Genomic DNA, 21507 nt, shown 5'->3' on the forward strand with positions numbered 1-21507 from the left:
TCTGAAAATCTTTTGAAACTTGTTTCTGCTTTCGTTTTATGTTGTTTATGTCTTGTGTTACTGTAGTATTGTTTTGTGACAAACTGTCAAATTTTGTATTTATGTCCATACACAAATTAGTGATTATATTTTTTATGCCTGTACGCAAATTGGTGTAATTGGTGTTCATACTATCGAGTTTTTGAAGTACCAGGGCATGTGTGTCATTTTGGTTGCCATCCAATGTACTTTGGTTGTTAACAACTGTACTTTGTAAATCATCATTTGCATTTCGTATGATGGGTGACGGTAAAGTGTCGTCAAAAATCATGTTATCTTCGCTTTCCATGTTTTCCTGTGCGAGCAGAATGTTGCTTGGGGAGATATGTGATGTAGTTTCATCTATTGTCATTCATGTAACATCAAAGTTAGAACTCTGTGACAGCTCACGAACACTTGTTACTTCGGTTATGTTCATCTCTGATCTACTCAATAGTCTAAGTTTGGATATATGGCACTGGTACTTCAGGTGTTCTGTCTTGCAATTGCACACCATCTTGGCTCATTGCGTTTTCGCAATTGTCAACAAAAAAGGAAACTGATTTTTGCGCCATTTTGATTCAATATTAAAATTAAAATTTTGAAAAATAGAATATTGAAATATACTATTTTTGGAAATTTGAACATACGATTTACGTGTCGTCAAGCGTTAATTGGCTACTTTTATGATGCGCGAATTGTTGTGACACAAAAACTTCAAACTTTTCTCTCGCTAATCATTATGTAAAATTTCTGAAAAATTCAGTACAATACATTCAGGAAGGGAAATTAAGGAAAGGGATGTCTAATTACTACGCAGGAGAGGCTACCAAGTATAGCTAAGCAAGCGGTTGGCCAGCGGACCTACCTTTGCTGCGATGAAACAAACAATGTATTTCCAAAATTTTCTGTAAATTCCAGTTTCACTTTTGATTCCCTTTTGAATTGGTTACTTTATCCACAAGAATTTTTGGTTCTGGTTATTTTGCTCCCAGTCGTGACGTTGCACATGAAAATTTAAAAATAATTAGTACATGTAAAAAATTTCATACAATGTCGTAAATAATTTTGAACGATTTATACACAACTGGTTTCATGGCTTCCTCAGTGTCATGTCACCAGGTCGCCAGATGTGCAAATATATATAAAAAATAATACAAATTAATTACAATCGTACAAAATTTGATTTTATAAGTTTTGAAGTGAATGAATCGAATCAAATGGATTATCTTTCGGTCTTAATTTACAACTCTTGTAAACTGTAAGTCAGTAGCAGCGTGAACTTACGTCGATTTTTGCGTTCTCTACGCCGTTGAGATTTCCGTAAATCAGTAATGTATATATTTCTTCTTCCGCCATAAGTACTTTTAATTTCTGACCATGAATACAATGCTGATTTTTATTGGACTTCCTCTTCAGATGCAGGCAGCTACAGTGACACGACGTAAGCATAATGTGTGGAAGGAAATGAAAACTTTCGTAGTTTTACGCTAATAAGAATCCTCACACTACATGTTTTCATAAAAATTATTATTCAGATACTACAATGTCTACTAGAGACTTCTCACAAGAATATGTCTTCTCCCTATGAAAACTAAAGACAGAGTCTATTAAATAATTGACAAAAAGAAATTGAATGAAATTTCCATCATTTGTCATTCGCCTTCTGGCGTAGCAAAATAGTTCTTTTCCGGCCTTACAGCGGTCGCACTAGTGTTTATTATCATTGGTTTTTAATTTTTGTCGTAGTGTGTTGGGGCTTTTCCTTATGTATCTACACAATGGTCTGTGCACGATGGGGAAGTTGATGTTGAGATGCTTTTTTACTGATGAAGCATGACTACATTTGTCAGAGCATGTAAATTCTCAGAACAATTGATGATGGAGTTCCGAAAATCCTCATGAATTACATCAACAACTTCTGCATGATGTCAAAACAGGAGTGTGGTGTGCAGTCAGTGCAAGATGAGTTATTGGAACAATCTTTTTCCACAAAACAATACATTCTGACGTGTATCCGAAAAACATACTGCATCCTTTTTTTCTAGAACTAACACCTAACCAAATGTTGTATGGGTATTTCATGGAGGACAGTGCAAGACCACACATCGCCAACGCTTCTTCTTGTATGATAGCAATACCAAGTGTTTTTGATGATAGGATAGTTGACTGGCCTCCTCGTTCTCCAGATCTAAATCCATGTGATTTTTATCTTTGGGGAATGTTAAAAGAGAAGATGTATGTATCCAGTTCTCACATGCTCAAAGAGTTGAAAAACAGTGTTTGGCTAGTCATTTCCCAGATTTCGGCAGCCGAAATTCGTCTGTGTTCAGGAGATGTCCGGCTACTCTTACCACAGAGGGACATCATTTTGAGCACCTGCTGCAAATAAAAGTAAGCTTAAGTTAATCAGATGGCAACGTTGTCTATGCTTAACTCTGGGGATGCGTGCGCGCAGCCGACTAGTGACAGATTAGTGCCTGAAAGCTGGGTGCGGCGGCGGCTGCCAGCTGCAGTGGCGGCAGATGGTGGCCAAGTCGCGTGACCTGCAGATCGCTCCTGGTCACCTTTCGTGAGACACCCTGTACGTACTCCTCAAGCTGCGGTATGGTGCATGGCAGAGACTACCCCTGTGCCACTGTTAGTCACGCTATTCCTGTTCCACATGCAAATGGAGCAAAGGAAAACTATCTATACTTTACCATATGAGCCTCGATTTCACTTATCTAATCTTCACAGTACTTGTGCAAAATGTATGTTGGACTTTCTGAATAGTATTTCGTAGAGAGAATGGCTTTATCCAACACATATTTGAATTCACAGAGCATTTCCACAACACTTACATGTTGAGTGAACCTACTGGTTACAAATCATTGACTCATTGAGACTCAATAAATTACCCATTACAAATGTTTTAGAAAAGCAAGAGAGTCTATCTGACAAACAAATATTGGTTGACCCTAGTCTCAGGGGACTAACAGACTAGAAGAGTGGCACTAGGCAATTTAGGGGAATAATATTTACAGCATTGGAAATAAAATGTTAAATACTGCTAGATAGTTCTAATTGCATTAATCAAGTTAACAAACAATTAATTTGTGAAAACAGAATAGTAACAAGATGAAGTCATTCAGCGAAATTATTACAAGTAAAGTGAGCAATAAAAAGTAAGACATGATTACGAGAATGGAATTTTCACTCTACAGTGGAGTGTGCACTGATATGAAAGTTCCTGGGAGATTAAAACTGTGTGCTGCACTGAGACTCGAACACGGGACATTTGCCCTCCACGGGCAGGTGCTCTGCTGACTGAGCAACCCAATTACTACTCACGACCCGTCCTCACAGCTTTACTTCCACCAGTACCTCGTCTCCTACTTTCCAAACACCACATTAGTTCTCCTGGTCAACTTGCAAGACTAGCACTACTGGAAAAAAGTATATTGCAGAGACATGGCTTAGCCACGGCCTGGGGGATGTTTCCAGAATCAAATGTTTACTCTGCAGCAGAGAGTGCGCAGGAATGAAAGTTCCTGGCAGATTGAAACTATGTAACGGAGTGGAACTCGGACTCGGGACATTTGTCTTTTGTGGGCAAGTGTTTTACTGAATGAGCTACCCAAGCACGTCTCACGACACGTTCTCGTAGCTCTACTTCCGCCAATAACTTGTCATCTACCTTTCCCCAGGTTGCGGCTAAGCCATGTCTCCGCAGTATACTTTCTTTATGAAAATCATATTCATGTTAATGGTCTTGCTCCATATTATATATCTGGCCAATGTACAACATTCCACATTGACCTGCAATCTGATCTTAAGACTAAGATTGTCTTTGACAGGTCTCAGCACATTCCTCAGTCTTGTAAGTAGATGAAAGACGAATGTAATGTTACGCTTGTTAAGAATTCTTCTGAGTTTTGACAATCACAACCGAAATCGCCACGAAGACTGAGGCAATGGGTGTGTTTGAATTTTCCTTCTGTTTGTTGTGCTGAACTCCCTTTGGTTGGAATGGGTGGTGAATACCCTGTGTTTCAGAAAAGTGTACCCAGAAGTTAATGATCACCTGAAAGGACAGGAAACAACAAGCACTTTCTGGACTACTAGTGGGATCAGGCTTGTGGTACACAGTATGTCCCAGCATTCCATTGGCTTTCCTTGACATCAAGAAGTCCAGAACGGGTAATGTACCATTCTTTTCCATCTACATTGAAAGCTGAATATTCAGATTGAGGGAATTTTGGTGCTGAAGAAACATGGGCAGTATTTCTTCTCCATGTGACCAAGGGCCATAAACATCTCACCCTCTTACTTTTCTAGACAGAAAGGTCTTAAATTTGTGGACTATAGTACTTGCTTTCCAAATCTACCAAAAAACAGTCAGCCACCGTGGGAGACAGAAAGCTCCCAACTGCAGTTCTGTCTGTGTGCTGGAAATACTCCTCGCTAAATAAAATGTATTTGTAGTAACCACATGCCCAAACAGCTCCAAAGTGCCCTCCACTGATCTGCAACCAATGAGCTCCAAAGACACAAGCAACATAAATGTCGTAAATACACTATATGGAAAGTAAGAGATTCGATGGCTGTAGTGATCAGGTGATCTTTGTTCTAGATGATGACGCAAAATTGACTAACAAACAATTTCTTGTTCCACTGCAACTTACATTGTGAGCGAAAGTGGGACTCTATCCTTGTTGATATTTGGTGGGCTGTAGTGTCTTGGATGAACAGAAGCCTACTGCCATAAACTCCTGAGGAGAGTGAGCGTTTCACTGTAATCATCAAAGATGAACCACCTAGGAGAAATGAAGACTGGTCGTCGTATTTGGAACTTAATAACGGAGTAGTAGTGCTGTATTTGGTCATTTGTTGTTCTCTACTTGACTTTACAAGCGTCTTAACTCACTACTTGCCAGTTTAGTCCGTTATTGTACAGCTTGATGTTCTGAGGAAATATTTTAGTCCTTCTTCTCTTCACTGGCCTTATCCCATGTCTTGTCCTCCTCCATAGTTGCATGATCAGTGTAGATACCTGCCATGAGGAGCAGCTCGACTGAGAAGTAGCAGCTCCATGGTCTGCATAATGGAGGATGGCATGGTCAGCAGTTGACATACATGAGCTCCCTATCCCTTGGATAGAGACCTCATGCATCCCGTGTCTTCACTGGGTCAGCATATTAATCTGGATTTGGTGAAAGTAGTGTTAGGGTGTGGCAAGATGCCCTTCATGACACCATCCCTCCCCTTCCCACTCCCATACAGGATCAGAACAAAGAAACTGGAACATTGAATTTCAGTCCCTAATACTAGCTGTAGCATACAGCACAAGCTGTAAAAACAGTCAACGAAAATCTAAACTTGGCAGTTAATGGTTCATTGTGTTTTTGAATTGTCACCTGTACAACTGAAACTTGTAAAGTGTATTTATGTCATATATGTTTCCCTTCTTAACCTCCCAAAAAATCGTCAGAAGCAGTTCTTTATGTTCCTACATTTTTACTGATATTCATCTTTCGTCTTTCTGAGTGTAAATGACAAATGTATTTGACAGATGAAGGACTAGACTCCAGTCCTGGATACTTTGGTTCAATCATAGGCAGGGGCATGGACTTTTCCTCTTTCAGATCTATTCAGAACGTCCCCAGGTCCACTCAGTTGGTTGTCAAATGTGTACTGTGAAATTTTTCATGGGGTGAAAGATGCCCTGAGCAAATGGCCTGCCACTCTCCTCTTCATAGTGTGTGACCAACATAGGTTGTACACTAGCGGCAGTCATGCCAATAGCCTATTCACTGGCTTGCACCACATACTTTATTATTACAAGTGATAATAATAAAATTCGTTACCTAGATATTTCCTGAGTGAGGTGCTAATTAACCACTGAAATATATTACAGTTAAGGAATTGTCAATAATGACATCTCATGTATCTTTGCAAAATTAGCTAATGTGTCAAAGTGCTGGTTTGATCTCTCTCCCCTAATCTACAGTTGCAGCTGCTGATGAAGTACTTTTCCTAAAAGATTACACCATTAATATTAGTGATTCTTGAAAGGGAAGACAAGGATGTAATCTATAGTTAGTCATTCGTTTATTGAAGGTTATTAGCTTCTTTTACCTCTTTGTAGTAAAACAGTCACAGAAAGCATAATAATACCATCACTAAAATGGCATACCTCCAGAGGAGGCCCTATTTTTACTACCTTGTCATTTATTAATAGAGGCAAACAAATACATCGTTTTATATTTGAACTATCATTATCTCTGTTGTTAATATCAATAGTAATTTTTATTTGCATGTAAGGTGTATCTTTTTGACTGGTTAACTGAACAGGCTTCTGTTCATTCACAACAGCTGATATCATGTCTAGCGACAATTTACTTAAAATGTGTGGTTGTACAATAAGCCTATACTTTAGCTCTGTATTTTACATGATGAACTTGTACATACTATTTACATTCTTTTACGACGAGGAATAAGAAAAGAAAAGGCAAACTACTGATACTTTCATAAGTTGTACATACAATGAGGTGACAAAAGTCGTGAGATACCTCCTAATATTGTGCTGGACATCCTTTTGCCTGGTATAGCGCAGAAACTCGACGTGGCATGGACTCAACAAGTTCCCAGCAGAAATATTGAGCCATTCTGTCTTTGGTGCGAAAGTGTTGTCAGTGACGGATTTTGTGCGCAAAATGACCTTTCAATTACGTCCCATAAATGTTCAATGGGATTCATGGCAGATGACCTGGATGACCATATCATTTGCTCGAATTGTCCTGAATATTTTTCAAACCAATGGGGAACAGTTGAGGCCTCGTGACATCTAGCACAGTCATCCATGAAAATTCCATCGTTTTGTGGGAACATGAAGTCCATGAATGACTGCAAATGATCTCCCAGTAGTCTAACTTAATCATTTCCAGTCAATGATTGGTTCAGTTGTAACAGGGGACCCAGCCCATATGATGTAAACACTGTCCACACTATTGTGGAGCCAACAGCAGCTTGCATAGTGCCTTATTGACAGGTTTGGTCCATGGCTTCAAGTGGTCTGCGCGACTCGCTAATCCTACCATCAGCTCTTACCAACTGAAGTCGGGACTCATCTAACCAGGCCATGGTTTTTCAGTAATCTGGGGCCTAATTGATATGGTCAAGAGCTCAGGAGAGGTGCTACAGGAGATGTCATGCTGTTACTCGCATCGGTTGTCTGCTGCCATAGCCCATTAACGCAAAATTCCTGCACTGCCCTAAAGTTTACATTTGTTGTACGTACCACACTGATTTCTGCGGTTATTCCACACAATGTTTCTTGTCTGTTCACACTGACAATGCTGTGCAAATGCAGCTGCTCTCAGTCGTTAAGTGAAGGTCGTCTGCCACTATATTGTCCCTGTCGAGAGGCAATGCGTGAAGGTTGGTATTCTCGGTACACTCTTGACATTGTGTATCTCGAAATATTGAATTCTCTAACGATTTGCAAAATGAAATGTTCCATGCATGCTGTTCCAACTACCATTCTACTTACAGACTCTGTCAGTTCTCGTCGTGCTACCATAATGACATCGGATACCTTTTCACAAGAGTCACCTAGGTAGTACACATAACAGCTCCGTCAATGCACTACGACCATTTTATACCTTGTGTACGCGGTGCTACCGCCATCTGTATATTTGGATATCGCAATCCCATGACGTACGTTAGTATATTCTACTACAGAATAACGAAAAAGGGACTATTGTTTAAAAAACTCCAAATAGGGAGAATCAGAGACGCTCATTATTGTGTTGGTACTATATGAATTGAAAATAAAAGGAACCAACTTGTGCCTTACATATATTTCGTGTAATTTTATGTTGGCAGTAGCCGACAGGAACGCATTTGGTGCTGTAAATCTCAGAAACTCTGCTTGTTATAGTTGCCTGCAGAAAATGAAAAACAATTATCAAGTACGCTGTTTGTCAGTTGTGATATTACAATTTCTATTTCTATTTGGATGTGGGTATTCGTTCGAACGCAGGGGCCAGCGATCAAACTGAGTCCATTTCAGCTAAGAAACTATGAGATTGTTATTATCACAGATTCATAAGTACTGCTACTTTCGCACTGGCAGAATTATTACTGAACTCCACTGTCGGAATAATACGACTACGCTGATACAACTGTAATATTCGTGACGTTTCATTCATTGAGAATACTAATATCTTAGAATCGATGATGCAGCTGGGTTGCTATTAGTTATCTGTACCTGTTTCACAGAGTGTGTGTTTATACGGGCAATGACCAAAAGTCACCTGAATGATAAGGTTTGTGATTGCTAAATTAAAGGCGAATATCAAGATAGTTATTTGTGACAATAATTTCGGGCCAGAAAATGGGAATATTTTCTACGTCATCACCGTTTGATGCTGATGTTGGTAAGGTTTCTTCCACTCGTCATAACATTTGTCAGGTTTCACTTGACGTGTGGTATAGTGTGTCAATTAATTTGTGTGTGTATGTATGTATGTGTGTGTGTTGAGAAAATTGCGAGCACTGTTATTTGCATGCTTTATGTGCATCATCCCTTCATGTCAGATTGGTTAATTTCCTGGAGACCAAATCTGTTTTGTCAGGGAACCATTGTTTTAAATGGTTGTAAATGTCGTCATATTAGAACAGCTCTCGCAAAATACTGTAGAACGTTGCCGGATTTCTGCGTAGTCAGTGACTGCATGGAGGACTTTACATTAATAAAAGCTAATTTCTTTAAATCAGTAGTCACCAGCGTTTTTTAAAAGTATTCAAGTACTTCATGCAGTGTGTCACTATTTAGAGAAAGCCACTGACGAGAAGAATACTTCGGAAGAATGGGGGCTGATCATGGACATATGTGACAAAGTGGGGACTTCACCTACACATGCTAAGGACTGTTTGCGGTCTATTGTGAGACGGCTTAATCACCAGGATCCCCACATTGTTATGCAAGCCTTAACGGTAAGATCTGCATCAGATCATACTAATTATGGAGAGTCAGTTTTGTATTTCTTGCAGACTAACTAATTAAGCTTTTCCTGACCGTAACAGAAATCTCCCATTAACAAATCCAAATTGTTATGTTACATACCATCTCCAGACGAAAACAAAAATATGTATACAATTATATTTCTTTTTTATTTCAGTTACTGGATGCCTGTGTGAGCAATTGTGGAAAACCCTTCCATCTGGAAGTTGCGTCAAGAGATTTTGAAACAGAATTTCGAAAACTGCTAGCCCGAAGTCAGCCACGAATTGCTGATAAATTGAAACAGTTGTTGAAAAAGTGGGCTGAAGGTGATTTCAAAACAGACCCTCAACTGAATCTCATACCATCTTTGTATACCAGGCTTAAACAAGACGGTGTAGACTTCACACAGCATTCAGACATGGTGAGTGCCAGTAAGGTTTTAGTAAACAATTTAGAGATGAACACATTAGGTTCTGTAACATCTTTGGAGTTATTTGGCCTCATAGTCATGATATCAACAAAAGTTGGACAAGGGTTAATTGAAAAACATTAGTACAATGACTCATTAAAGAGTAGTTTTAATGACACACATGATTGGTGCATATTATTGCCAATATACTTGTATTGTTTGTTCACTATCATGGAAACCATCTAGAAGAATGGTCAGTATAAGCTAGACATGTGACAATGAAAGAACGGGAACAAGTGATGGAGAGATTGCAGAAGTTAACGAAATCGCTAAACACTTATGACACACTTCATACAAAATTACATGAATAGAACCTTTTGGTTTGCCATTAATAGTGGGTGTAGTATTCCGTGAAAGTGCTGCTTTTGTTTCCCTTTTCTACTAACTTGGATGCTCTTTGTGGGAATACACTCTTTTTTACTTGCTGACACACTGTTATATGCACAGTGGGTTACGTTATCTTCAGTATCTCATTTTTAGGAATGTACAGATCTCTTTAAGCATGCTGGTACATAATTCTGCCACTGTCACAAAGCTAGCAATGCTCAAGGTTTGGTAGAGTCAGCCCACATCAAATCAACAGAAGGTCCAGACCTTACTGTTAGATATTAGTTTATTGTTTATCGAGCATAACTGTAGAGTAAACAAAAAGTAAAATGTTTCACACTGTTTTTATGGCTAGATTCAAGGAAAATTAGTGTGGTGCAGGAATATATTTAAAATTTAAACTCCCTTTCAACTCATCCTTTTCTATTTTTAATTTTTCTCAAAGGTGTACAGAAATATGTAAGAGACGTACACTTTTCAAAGAAAAATTAGGGCTGCTTTTGAGCTTTTTAAAAAATAAGTTTTATATTTTTGGAATATTAATTTAATTTCACAGTACTTGTATTTCATATGAAATGGAAGCACAGTTAAATAACTATGAAATGAGAAGTCAACTCTATAGCTTCAATAGTTTTGTGCATACAAATTGACCCCCCAAAACGTGTCGAAAGTCAGTTTTTTTTCCATTTTGAAAACTGAAAACAATGACTAGCATTGCTAGAAGGTATTAGCATTTTCGCTATTTGTAAACTGCATGGTTGGTGGCAAATGTTAAAAAATAATTGGAGATACTAAGACATCAAAGTTCAAGAATTAACAAAAATTAGTTGTTTTGATCTGGACTGACTTATTCCTTTTTCAACAGTAGTGATGTGGGACAGGCAAATGCCCAATGGACAGAATGTTTATAAATGAACATTTGCCCAAAATCTGAGCATTTATATAAAAAAAGAACTTTTAAAGTTTTTACTGCTAAAATGTATATTTTACCATTTAAAATAAGGGATGAGATGATACTCCCGATATTAGTATGTCGTTCATTGATATTATTACCAAGAAGGAAAGGAATTTATTTATTTTTTTAACAGTCATTTCAAAAAATACTCACTCACTCTCTCTCAAACAGCTGTGTAATGATAAGCAGGTATATATATTTTTTAAAAAAGTTGTCCTTAGATAATGTAACACACTTTATAATCTGTGTCAAATCTCTCAATATTACTGAAGAAAGATTATTGATAGCAAATTGTACTGAACGTATTAAACGACTGGCATGCGCTTCTTAATAATGAATGTATTCTTAAATGTTAAACTGTTTTCAGTGAGGGAAAAAAAATGCTTTGTCAGATGTAGTGACTTTTGAGACAGACTATAGTTTCTATTCCGCTCCTTTGTTTAACAACTTTTGTATGACTACATTACTTTGAAGATGAAATTAGAACACTAGCATAATAAAGATTTATTAACAAAGAATCTATGCTGAAGACACTGGAATGATTAGGTTATGATACTGTTAGGTTCCTAGAGAATCGGTGATTCTTTGACTCATGGAATCAGAATCGGCAATATATTTTTTACTACCCCGAGAATTGATGTCCAATGTATTTCCTTGAATAACTCTTCTCTAACTCTCAAGTAGCTTTTTCAACTACGTTACTCAATCATTACAGAAGCAGTGTTGCAAAAAACAATTTCCAGTACAAATCATCAGTTTAAAATTTTTTTACAAGTGCCACTTATCAGTTAATCTTTAAAATTTGTAAATGCTCAAACATTTATGAATTTTGGGCATTTGCCCCAACTAACAAATGTTCAAGCATTTTACATCACTATACAAGGGGCTTTAAAAAGTAAGTCTCAACATTATTATGGCTGTCAAGTAACATTCATTAAATGCTGCACTATATTTCAAAGTGATAATATACAGGACACTGATTCTCTCCTCCCCCCCCCAAGCATAGTCATAAAGTCTCTTTAAAACATGGTTGGAACGTTCTATCAATTGTGCAGTTCCTTGACAACAAAAATCCGCTCCTTGGTCTCGAGGACATTTGAGAATGGCTATGTGACAATCCTAATCAGAAAATCAATAGTCGCTGTCATTGTTTCTAGATTTCCTGTACTTTGTCATGTGATCAATGCCGAGGGTCTTCTTTCCTAATTAGTGTCACCCATGTCTGTTTGGCCTTGGTCGAATTGTTGGCAACTTTCACTACTGTTGGACATAACATTTCATTTGGTCGATATACTACTGGAAATTCATGATGAATCTGTTTGCTGTTTATACATTTTTCCCACAAAAATCATTGGCTACTGTCGCACATGCTTCAACTTTCAGTACATTTCCAGTTGCTACGCCATTTCGCTCTCACACTGTGATGCAACTATTATCTCTCTGTGTCTTACTTTCTGAAGTCCGGTCATAATTTATTATGCAGCTTAAAGAGCTTTAATATTTCCATCAACAAATGTGAGGTGCAGATTGTGAAATCAATTGTACCACACTGAAGATTTTTGTGGTTGGGTATAGTATGCTGAAGCAAGTTACAGAATTATACTAAGTTTATTGTAGTATTGGGCATTAATGCCACCGATTTAAAATGAGACATTGGGGGAGGGGGGGTGTTATTCCATGTAATCAGACAGCAAGTGTTTTGTATTTATTTTCGAATGCATTAGTTTGACGCTCTGGAATATGCAAGTTTACATGAATGTGGAAAATTTGGGGAACTGATACTGCACAAGAATTCAAATAAAGAAATCAGTCATTGATAATATGAAATGAGTTATGCTTCATCAGTGGTACACAAAAAAATTAAGATAACATTTACAGTCAGTGATTTAAATACAGGTAATTATTAATACATAAGAATAATTACGGCAGTGAGTATAGTGACCCGACTAGCTAATAACCATTACAAATAGGAAGAATGTGCAAGATAATGACAACCATTATTTTCTTAGAAACAAATAAGTGTTGTTCATTGTGTAAAATTCCTTTATACCATAAAATTGGTTTACTTCAATGTATTTCACATTCTTTTGTAGAGATCCTTAATGACATGAATTGTGCGGGTTGTGGCAGTTTGTTGTAAATTTTGAATGTGTTCAATTTGTTTTAGTTCAGTTTTTTTGAGCCTGTGCCATATAATATTATAATCTGCCTTTGTTCTGTTGTTGTGTGTGTTAATTTCTTCTCTGACAAAAACCTCATGCTAATGTGTCTGGCAAAGGGCACTTAATGTAAAAATACAAATTTACAAGTTGATAGCCCAGGCCTAGTAAAGAAATTGACTGTGTTGCCCTGAGACTATTTTTAGATTTTATTTATAAATTTCTTTCATTTATTTTTGATATGTTTATAATTGGAGAAGAGTTTGAAAATGAGTTGACCATATGAAATTTCTGACTGGAAAAATCCAAAATACATTGCTCTTAAAGTAGTTACTACTAACCACGTTCCATACAGGATTTATGAAATCTCTTTGCTGGTACATTGTGCTCAATTTTGGGGTCAGAATATGTTACCAGCTGTTTAACAAATGTTTTGTTTGCCCTTGGGTCCATCCAAAAGGAACTGTTGTTTTCCATGGCTTACAAAGTTGTTTGATGAGAACCATTGGAGTACAGGTCAAGTAGTTCTCATATGTAATGTTATCCAGAGCTCAGATGTTCTGATGTGGGCATCAGCATTGTGAAGGGAAGACTGATGTAGGTAATGAGGCCGGTCATTATAGTGATGATAAATAGGATCTGTAGAGTACTGTGGAACAAAAGTACTGCTTTTATTGTAAGGAAGCATTTATTTTGAAATCAGAGAACCTCCTTAGTTTTTAAGATAGGAAATAATTATTACTAATGCCAGATTACACAGTTCATAAAATTCAAGGTTTGCTGTTACTGCCAAAGGGAATGGTGTCAGTCTTTGCATTGTTAGCATAATAAATGTTACACCGTATTTTTGTTTTCAAAGGCTGTCAGCGTTAGATCATTAATTTCTTAAGTGACAGTAGTCATGTTTCTGCTATGCCATAATCCAAACTGACATTTACACAGAACATTATGCATATCGGTGTAATTTATCAGGTTTACATAAGTGACACAAATATCTTAGAAAAAGTTGACACCATTGAGATTGTGTGATAAATTTATGGTAGAGTTGTCATCCTTTATATATTGGAACAACTTTCAAATTATACAGGAAACAAAACAAAGTGTGTTGTGTGTTTAATGACATGATTAGAGAGTAATTCATGTTATCTTAATTTCAGGTTGTTCTTTTAATTTCAGTGAGTCTGACTGTGCACTAATTAGTGATGTATCATTTGGGCATTAAGGAAATTCCTTACAGATATGCCTACTGCTTCTGTCAGGCTTCCAGGTTCTTTATCTGAACTAACGAAGTAATTGTTCACCACCCTTAGACCGAATGATCTCCCGAGTGTGGTTTGAGGAATTCTGGGTGCATCTTTTATGTGTATTTTGTAGGTATGTTTTGTCTAATCTGGGTCAGATCCTCTGTGTACCAACCTTCAGCTGTAGATATTAATGCTATTGTCTGAATGAGCTGTTGAAGCCAAATCATCGTGCCTCAACACTGATTTCTCCCTTTCCACCTCCTGCTGAAAGGAAATTTTTTCTTTGGAACTGTTGTGCAGGGTCACTTCTAATAAGTGTACTGAATAAAATATTTGAGTTGACAGCAGTTGTGTATTGCTCTAATTGTTTTTAATTGGTGTCGCAGCATCTGTAATATATGTTAAAGCATTTAAACTGCTTGACAGTTAAAATTTATTTGATGAATCAGCTGTAATTTTATTTTACACTCCTTATTGAGAAATGATCCTCATATTCAGTTAGCAGAAAACTTGCAACAAAAAAAAAAAAAAAAAAAAAATGTGATTGCTCATCTCTCAAAGATTAGTTGGTGGAATTTGCTTATATTTCTGTTGAAGTTTTGTTAATGCGTGTAATATAACCTGTTGGTTGTAACAAATTACTCCTGGGAATTATGGCTAAATCTGATCAAATTTTTAGACCCTTTCCATTTGCCTTTATTAAACATGATGATTATACCGACACTTTTGAGTGGAATGTTTCCTTTGTCTTTATTTCCCTAATGGGGTTATTAGGCTTTGAAACAGTGCAGTAGTTGACCATAACTTCCATATCTTGCTAGGTTTCTTGCTGATCTTAATTTCTCTCATAGTTCCTGTGTGATACCAATGCTGCAAGGTTCTCGCTATTCAGTATCCATGAACCGTGACACAGTTTCTCCTCTGTGGACTTTGATCTGTTGCATCGAAGGTACTGAAAGAATTTTTTGTTCCAGTGGAGTAACACACTCGGAGAAGTTGAACTCAGTTTGATTCCTATAATGCACAAATCCTACTTCTCTTAATGAATTTACTACACATACATTACATTACAGTTAGATATAGTCGTGCATCCATTTCTCATGAGACTCTGAATGGTAGTACAGTAAAATCTGAACATTAATGCCATGGTGATTTATTTGGTGTCATGGAGGTCACGTGCACCCCATGTCTTTCCGCTCGCGGCCCCAAAGAGCAAAGGACTCCACCCAGCAGGTGGAAGTGCCAGCCTGCAGTCCGCATCGCGATAACGCAGGATCGGTACAGTTTTGATCTGCACAAACTATCAAAGCATCTCTTGAAAGTGGGGTGCTTCCTGGTTACTAACTGTCTTAACCCACAAACATCTTTCATTGGCAAGTGGATATCAAAGATATGGAACATTTCATTCTATGAATGATGTATTACACCTCGGGATGTTTTCTTCAAAACTGCTTTGATGCTAGTTTGTTACTTCTAATAAGGGGACCATACAGACTGGTCCTCTTTGATTTTCTCTGTACTTAAGTTTTGAAGGTCATTGCCAGCAGCTGTGAGAGGCATAGTAGAGCGTATTAGCATAATGATCGTAAAAGCATGGGTTAGATTCTCAGTAGTTGCATTTTTTTTGCTCTTATTTAAATTCCGTATTTATTATTAAATGGAAATACTAATGACTACTGAATCCAGATTGTGATAAATTATCTTTATTTTAGATAATGATGGCATGAAAATGGAAGTATTCACAGTAAATTAAAATTTGGACTCACCTGTATCAAAACTTATGTTTATGTGATGTAATATTCTAGTTTTAAAATTTGGTAATGTCCAGGCACTGGCCTTCAAAACATGTAAGTACAAGGAAAATCAAAGAGGGCAGAGAAGTTCCTAAGGTCCCCTTGTATGACAATTTCTTTTTTACCCTGGTAGATATGTAGAGAGTTGTGCATACTAAAAGGTGTCTGCCACGGAATGCTTTATTGTGTCATATTGTCTACCATGTTTACTTTTAAAGTACATTATTTCAGTCTTTCATATTTTATATTCTGAAAAATTTTCACATTGCATTGTTTAGTATTGTCCACGAGTTCCAGAAAAGATCTATGATGTTATTATTAGATACAGTTCTCTGCTCAGAATATGTGTTAGTAATTCTATTTCACCCTTATTCAGCTGAACTGCCAAATAAGACTTTCATGAACTGCAAATTGTTTCTTGTTCTGGTTAACAGAATCAGACTCTTAAAATGACAAACCTATTACTCAGAATTTGGCCAAGCTTCAGATTGTCCCTCTCCTGGAGTTCTAATTGTCCTTAGAGGTTCATCTGTAAGGATACTGATAACTGTGCCACCTGTCATCCCCAGTGTTCAGGTAGCATGCGTTTTATACATATTTAGTGCCATCTGAGTGATGGCTGTATATCCTATTTTAATTGCATTCAAGGAACTAATTTATACTTGTGTGAATCCATGAGCTGTTAATATGGCAGTATGTATTTTGTTTGCTGCTTTTTCTGTTTTGTATATACCTGAGGGAGGAAGTTTGCAATGGTATGAGTGTACATAAAATGAGTCTTCAATTAACAGTGGTAATCACTTAACAGTGAATCTTGGGTAGCTGCTGTTGACGGTGATCATATAAGTAAAATACTTTTCTGCAGTGATGATCTTACAATGAATGAGTAAGGTTTGTATAAATTCCGTGTGTGTGCTTTTCAGGTTTCAGATGGCAGTAATAATCCTAAACCATGTGGTCTGTTTAATTTTTTTTCCTTTTATTGTAAAAGGGATATTTGTATGTACTGATTACTGTGACTAGATTTTTATACTGTTACAAGCTATAGATTTTTGTCAGTTTATTTTTTACTTTTTTCCTCCCCTAGCCGAGGCAACCTGCACCAGTCAGCAGAGACCCAAATGTAGTGTCTAGTCAACAAGAGGAAGATGACATTGCAAAAGGCAAGTGGTATATGTTTTTAATGTAGCTGTTTCAAGTGTGTGTGTGTGTGTGTGTGTGTGTGTGTGTGTGTGTGTGTGTGTGTTTTTAGTTTTTATTGTGATTCATATGTTAATGAAGATTACATGCTAAATGAACATCTCTTATTATGGTTTTGCAAATCATTGTGGTGCTGGGCTTGTTATTGAGGAAAAATGATGAATTTGATTCAACATAATGAACTAATATTTCCAACTTTTGGTAAACCCCTCCCTCATACTTATCCATTGTCAAACTGAGCTGAGTAGTACTCTTTCAACTTTAAGTACAATCTTTCCTGATGAGAGAACTTTTCTTACATTTTGTTTTTACTCCTGTTGTGTAGCTTCCTATGTCAGTATGCTTTCCTAATGTAAGTTTTTCAGTGTCAAGATGTGCAGTATAAAAATACCAGTACTCTCAATTGAAAATTGTTTTTAAATCAGCTTGTTCAACCAGCACCTTAAAATATTTGGAGAAATGACAAAATATTTTTATTACTGTGTGATTCGATTTGTTATGAAGAGTCAACCTTTATATTCTTAGTGTTAAAATACTAATAGCATTTTTGTGTTATGGTTACATCAGCATGCTGCAGTTTCTTTGGGTGAGAGAGATTGCATTGTATCACATACACGTAAACTATTTTATACATATTCACGATTCAATGACTATACATATTGTCAATCTACAAGAAAACTGGTGGAGCTTGTAATAAAGAGGATACTAAAATATGTACAGAATATCCACATACGTCAACTAGAAAGGGGTAATGTATTGAGTCTCATGTGCATGGCGTGTAAGCAGAAAGTTCGTCTTGTGTATTCTAAGACTGCACAGAAAACCACTTGCAGAACTGGGCCTACATAAAACAGCAGATCCTCCTAATGTGAAAGAGCAGAACCACTCCAAATGAAATAAGAACATAGACTAACGATGACTGAACAATCTATAAAACAATACAAACTTCAAAAGAGAGATACAAAGCCTCTGCACCTAATGGTGTCAGTGTAAGCATGGTATTGGGTGTCCAGCGAAGGAGCCCCCGATTTCAAAATTAAATACCTCAAAAACTAAGATTGACAGATGGGTGCAGCAAAAGATAGGTTTGGTGTGGAAGCTGTAAGAATTATTGCAGAAGTTGTGAAATAGTTAAAAGCTACTATCATATGGCACTGTGTGTTTTGCAGCTCATACAATATTCATTTGTGTAATTAAACTTGTCTTCTGCAAGCAGTCTTTGGAATTACATCACAATCTTGCCAGAATGAATGCCACTTACAGTACGGACGTGCTGCTAACGAATGACGACATTTGCCATCACATTCTGTAGTGTCTTAAGGGAAACACTCAGATGCCACACTGAATGTCAATTCAAGCCCTTAAGCATGGTGTGATGGCTCTCCAATCAACCCTTGCACCAGTAAATTTGCAAAATCCAATGAAATGACTGTTCCCCAAGTAACCGTCAAAAAAAGCAAAATACCGGTTCGATACAATGTAGTCTGGGCTCCAACATTAGTTGTGGGGTGTCAAAGTGTACCAAAATTGCAGTGTAAGAGTCACTAGTGGTCATTTTCCTCATTAAAAAAGAGCCAGTAGTATGCTTGTTGCATATTGCAACCCAAACGGTAACTCTGGGAGGCTGCAGTCATTTCGCTTCACAAAAATGGGCATTTCCAGAACACCAGAATCACCGGTTTTGTTTATTCAAGATACCATTGAGATGGGAGTGTGTTTCATCTGTAAACCAGGTGCTACCAATATTAAATTTTTTATCATCACTCGTTACGCAAATCTGGTTTAAGTCAACCCTCTGTCACCCAGCTTGCACAGGCATAGCCTGGTGGCTTTAGGTCTATGTCAGTATTTTCTGCGTGCTGGAACACTTAAAACCAGTCTCCACTGAAATTTATCTGACTCATTTTCTTGGATTTTGCGAAAATTCCAGAAATTGTGGTGACATCTTGAAGAAACTTAGGTTTCCCTGGGGCCAACATTCCTCTCTAGATAATCAGCCATGCTGCCTGTCTCTTGGAATTTGGTGAAGAGCTTGCGAATGGTTTTTATAGGGTCCCTTCGGAACATTAAATCATTTTTTAAAACTATGCTTTGTTGCCGTAGGACTGTTTTCTGGCGGTGTGGTATTAAAGTTCTAGAAAAACATGCTGTTCAATGAAATACATGATTTCAACCCCGTCCTTTGGTAAACTAACCTCCTTTCACTTTTCAACAGTGGAACTGTTGCCCTGAGATGCGACACACTAATTATAGGCACTGCATATTGCAATTACAGAGCCATCTGTTAGCAACTTTTGAACTTTTTGAAAATTCTGTATAAAATTTTTAATGCTTACACACTAAACATACAGTGTGTTGCACTCATCTAGTAATCTTAGTTTTGGAGATACTTATTTTGAAATCAGGGACTGCTTTGCTGGACTCCTTGTATGTCTCCTTTATGTACAGTTTCTAGCTTACCAATGTTGTATACTAGACACTAATATTAAAATGCCAGGTGAAGGGGCGTGATGCTATTACATAAGTAAATACACTGCAGGCACCAACCCACAGCTAGAGCTCTAACCTACCGTATTTACTCAAATCTAAGCCGCACTTTTTTCCGGTCACGCTTGCGGCTTAGAATCAAGTGCAAAGTAAGTGGAAGTTCTGAAAAATTTTGGTAGGTGCCGCCACAACTAGCTTCTGCCGTCTAATATATGTATCACTACATAGGCATGCTTTGCAGGCACAAAGATAAATACTGGCACCAAAACCTATGTGTCAGTAAATAAATTAAAAGAAAAGGTAGAAGAATGTAAACATTATGCCATGTATTCTTTCATGTTTGCTGCCATCTTATTTAAATCCTGTCTGCCTAATAAACTACGAAACTAGAGTGAGACAACAGCAAACGCGGAAGAATATACATATAATGTCATGTTTATATTCATATTATTCTTATGCTGAATAGTGATACAGTCAGAAATGAAGTATGAATCTAAGAGGACTCTAATTTATGTGCAGAATGTAATGTAATAAAGAGGTGTCTGCATATGCAGTCTATTTTTTGTTGATCATTATCAAAGCAGTGTAAGTAACAACAAATAGCAGTCTCTTGCCGTTGTTTTGGTTATGAGACAATTCCTCTCTCTCTCTCTCTCTCTCTCCCTCCCTCCCTCCCTCCCTCTCTCTCTCTCTCTCTCTCTCTCTCTCTCTCTCTCTCTCTCTCCTGTTCTCCCCCCCCCCCCCCAAAAAAAAAAAAAAAAAAAAAAAAAAACATTCAATTGATTCAAACCAGTCGAAGCACTTGAAAAAGGAAGGGTATCCGTATAAATACGGACGGAGCGTCTGACACATAGCAATGGCTACTTGGTAAAGCTTAACTGTTAAACTTAAGACTCGAACCAAACTACTGTAGCTGTATCTTCATCCATTCGACCTCAATTGTGTCTCATGTTACAATGGACCAACTTTGTTTCTATTTGGAGGAGCGGTCTAAAACTTTTCTCTCCCCTTGAATTTAGAGTCTCAAATTTCAGGTGCGGCTTAGATTCGGGAAAATTTTTTTTCCTTGGTTTCGAGTCTCATTTTTTCAGGTGCGGCTTAGATTCGAGTAACTACGGTATTATTTCTGCTGTTGACAGTGTGGGTGAGAAGAATCCCAGGATGGCTGTGGATTACATTTTCTAATTTACATTTTGTTGCGTGCTTCTGAAAGCTCATGATCGCACTTATATACTGTTAGTTTAGCATGGGTGCATCTGCAAATATTGTCACTTTGTTTTACCAGTCTGAGCATTTGGTGGGCTAATAACTTTTGGACCCAAACCTTAAAAGAAAATCTTAAAACCGCCATCCTCTATCGATCACTGATGCAAGATCAGTATCAACAAAAATAAAATAACACATGTTAGGAATCAGTATACAAGTAAAAGCATTTTAATTGAAGGTTAACCTTCAACAGGAATGCCAGTAACCAACATACACACAATGGGTGCATGATGTGAGAAAAAGTCAACTGTGCTGAGGTCCACAGGGCCATGACACCCCGTGTAATCTAAGAGGGTCACTCCACTCCAAAAGAATTGCATACTTTTTTTTTGAAAGTTTTACAGTGTGTAGATACATCCTTCAGGAACAATATTTTCATTTCTCAACATAATTTCCATCCCTTTCAACTGCCGTATGCCATCTTGGAACCAGCACCTGTATACCCGCACGGTAAAATTCTGGACCAACCTGTTGGAGCCACTGTTTGGCAGCGAACACAAGGGAGTCATCATCTTCAAACCTGGTTCCACGAAGCGTCTTTCAGTTTCCCAAAGAGATGATAGTCACATGGAGCCAGGTCAGGACTGTAAGGCGGGT

General features: G+C 37.5%; 1 protein-coding gene across 3 annotated transcripts in view; it reads left to right on the plus strand.

Moving 5' to 3' along the window:
- Positions 1-8094: 8094 nt before the first annotated feature.
- The window catches only part of LOC124776200 (signal transducing adapter molecule 1), a 61394-nt gene continuing 47981 nt past the window's right edge, over positions 8095-21507 (plus strand). Inside the window, exons 1-4 of one of the 3 annotated variants that reach the window (XM_047251032.1) lie at positions 8095-8441; positions 8840-9000; positions 9186-9431; positions 17045-17120. In XM_047251032.1, the coding sequence (XP_047106988.1) occupies positions 8399-8441; positions 8840-9000; positions 9186-9431; positions 17045-17120 (526 nt within the window). In that variant the 5' untranslated portion in view covers positions 8095-8398. The remainder of the gene's footprint in view (positions 8442-8839; positions 9001-9185; positions 9432-17044; positions 17121-21507) is intronic. The other 2 variants (XM_047251033.1, XM_047251034.1) reach the window with 2 other exon arrangements.

Source organism: Schistocerca piceifrons, chromosome 2 (assembly GCF_021461385.2).
Source record: "Schistocerca piceifrons isolate TAMUIC-IGC-003096 chromosome 2, iqSchPice1.1, whole genome shotgun sequence".
Lineage (NCBI taxonomy): Eukaryota > Metazoa > Arthropoda > Insecta > Orthoptera > Acrididae > Schistocerca > Schistocerca piceifrons.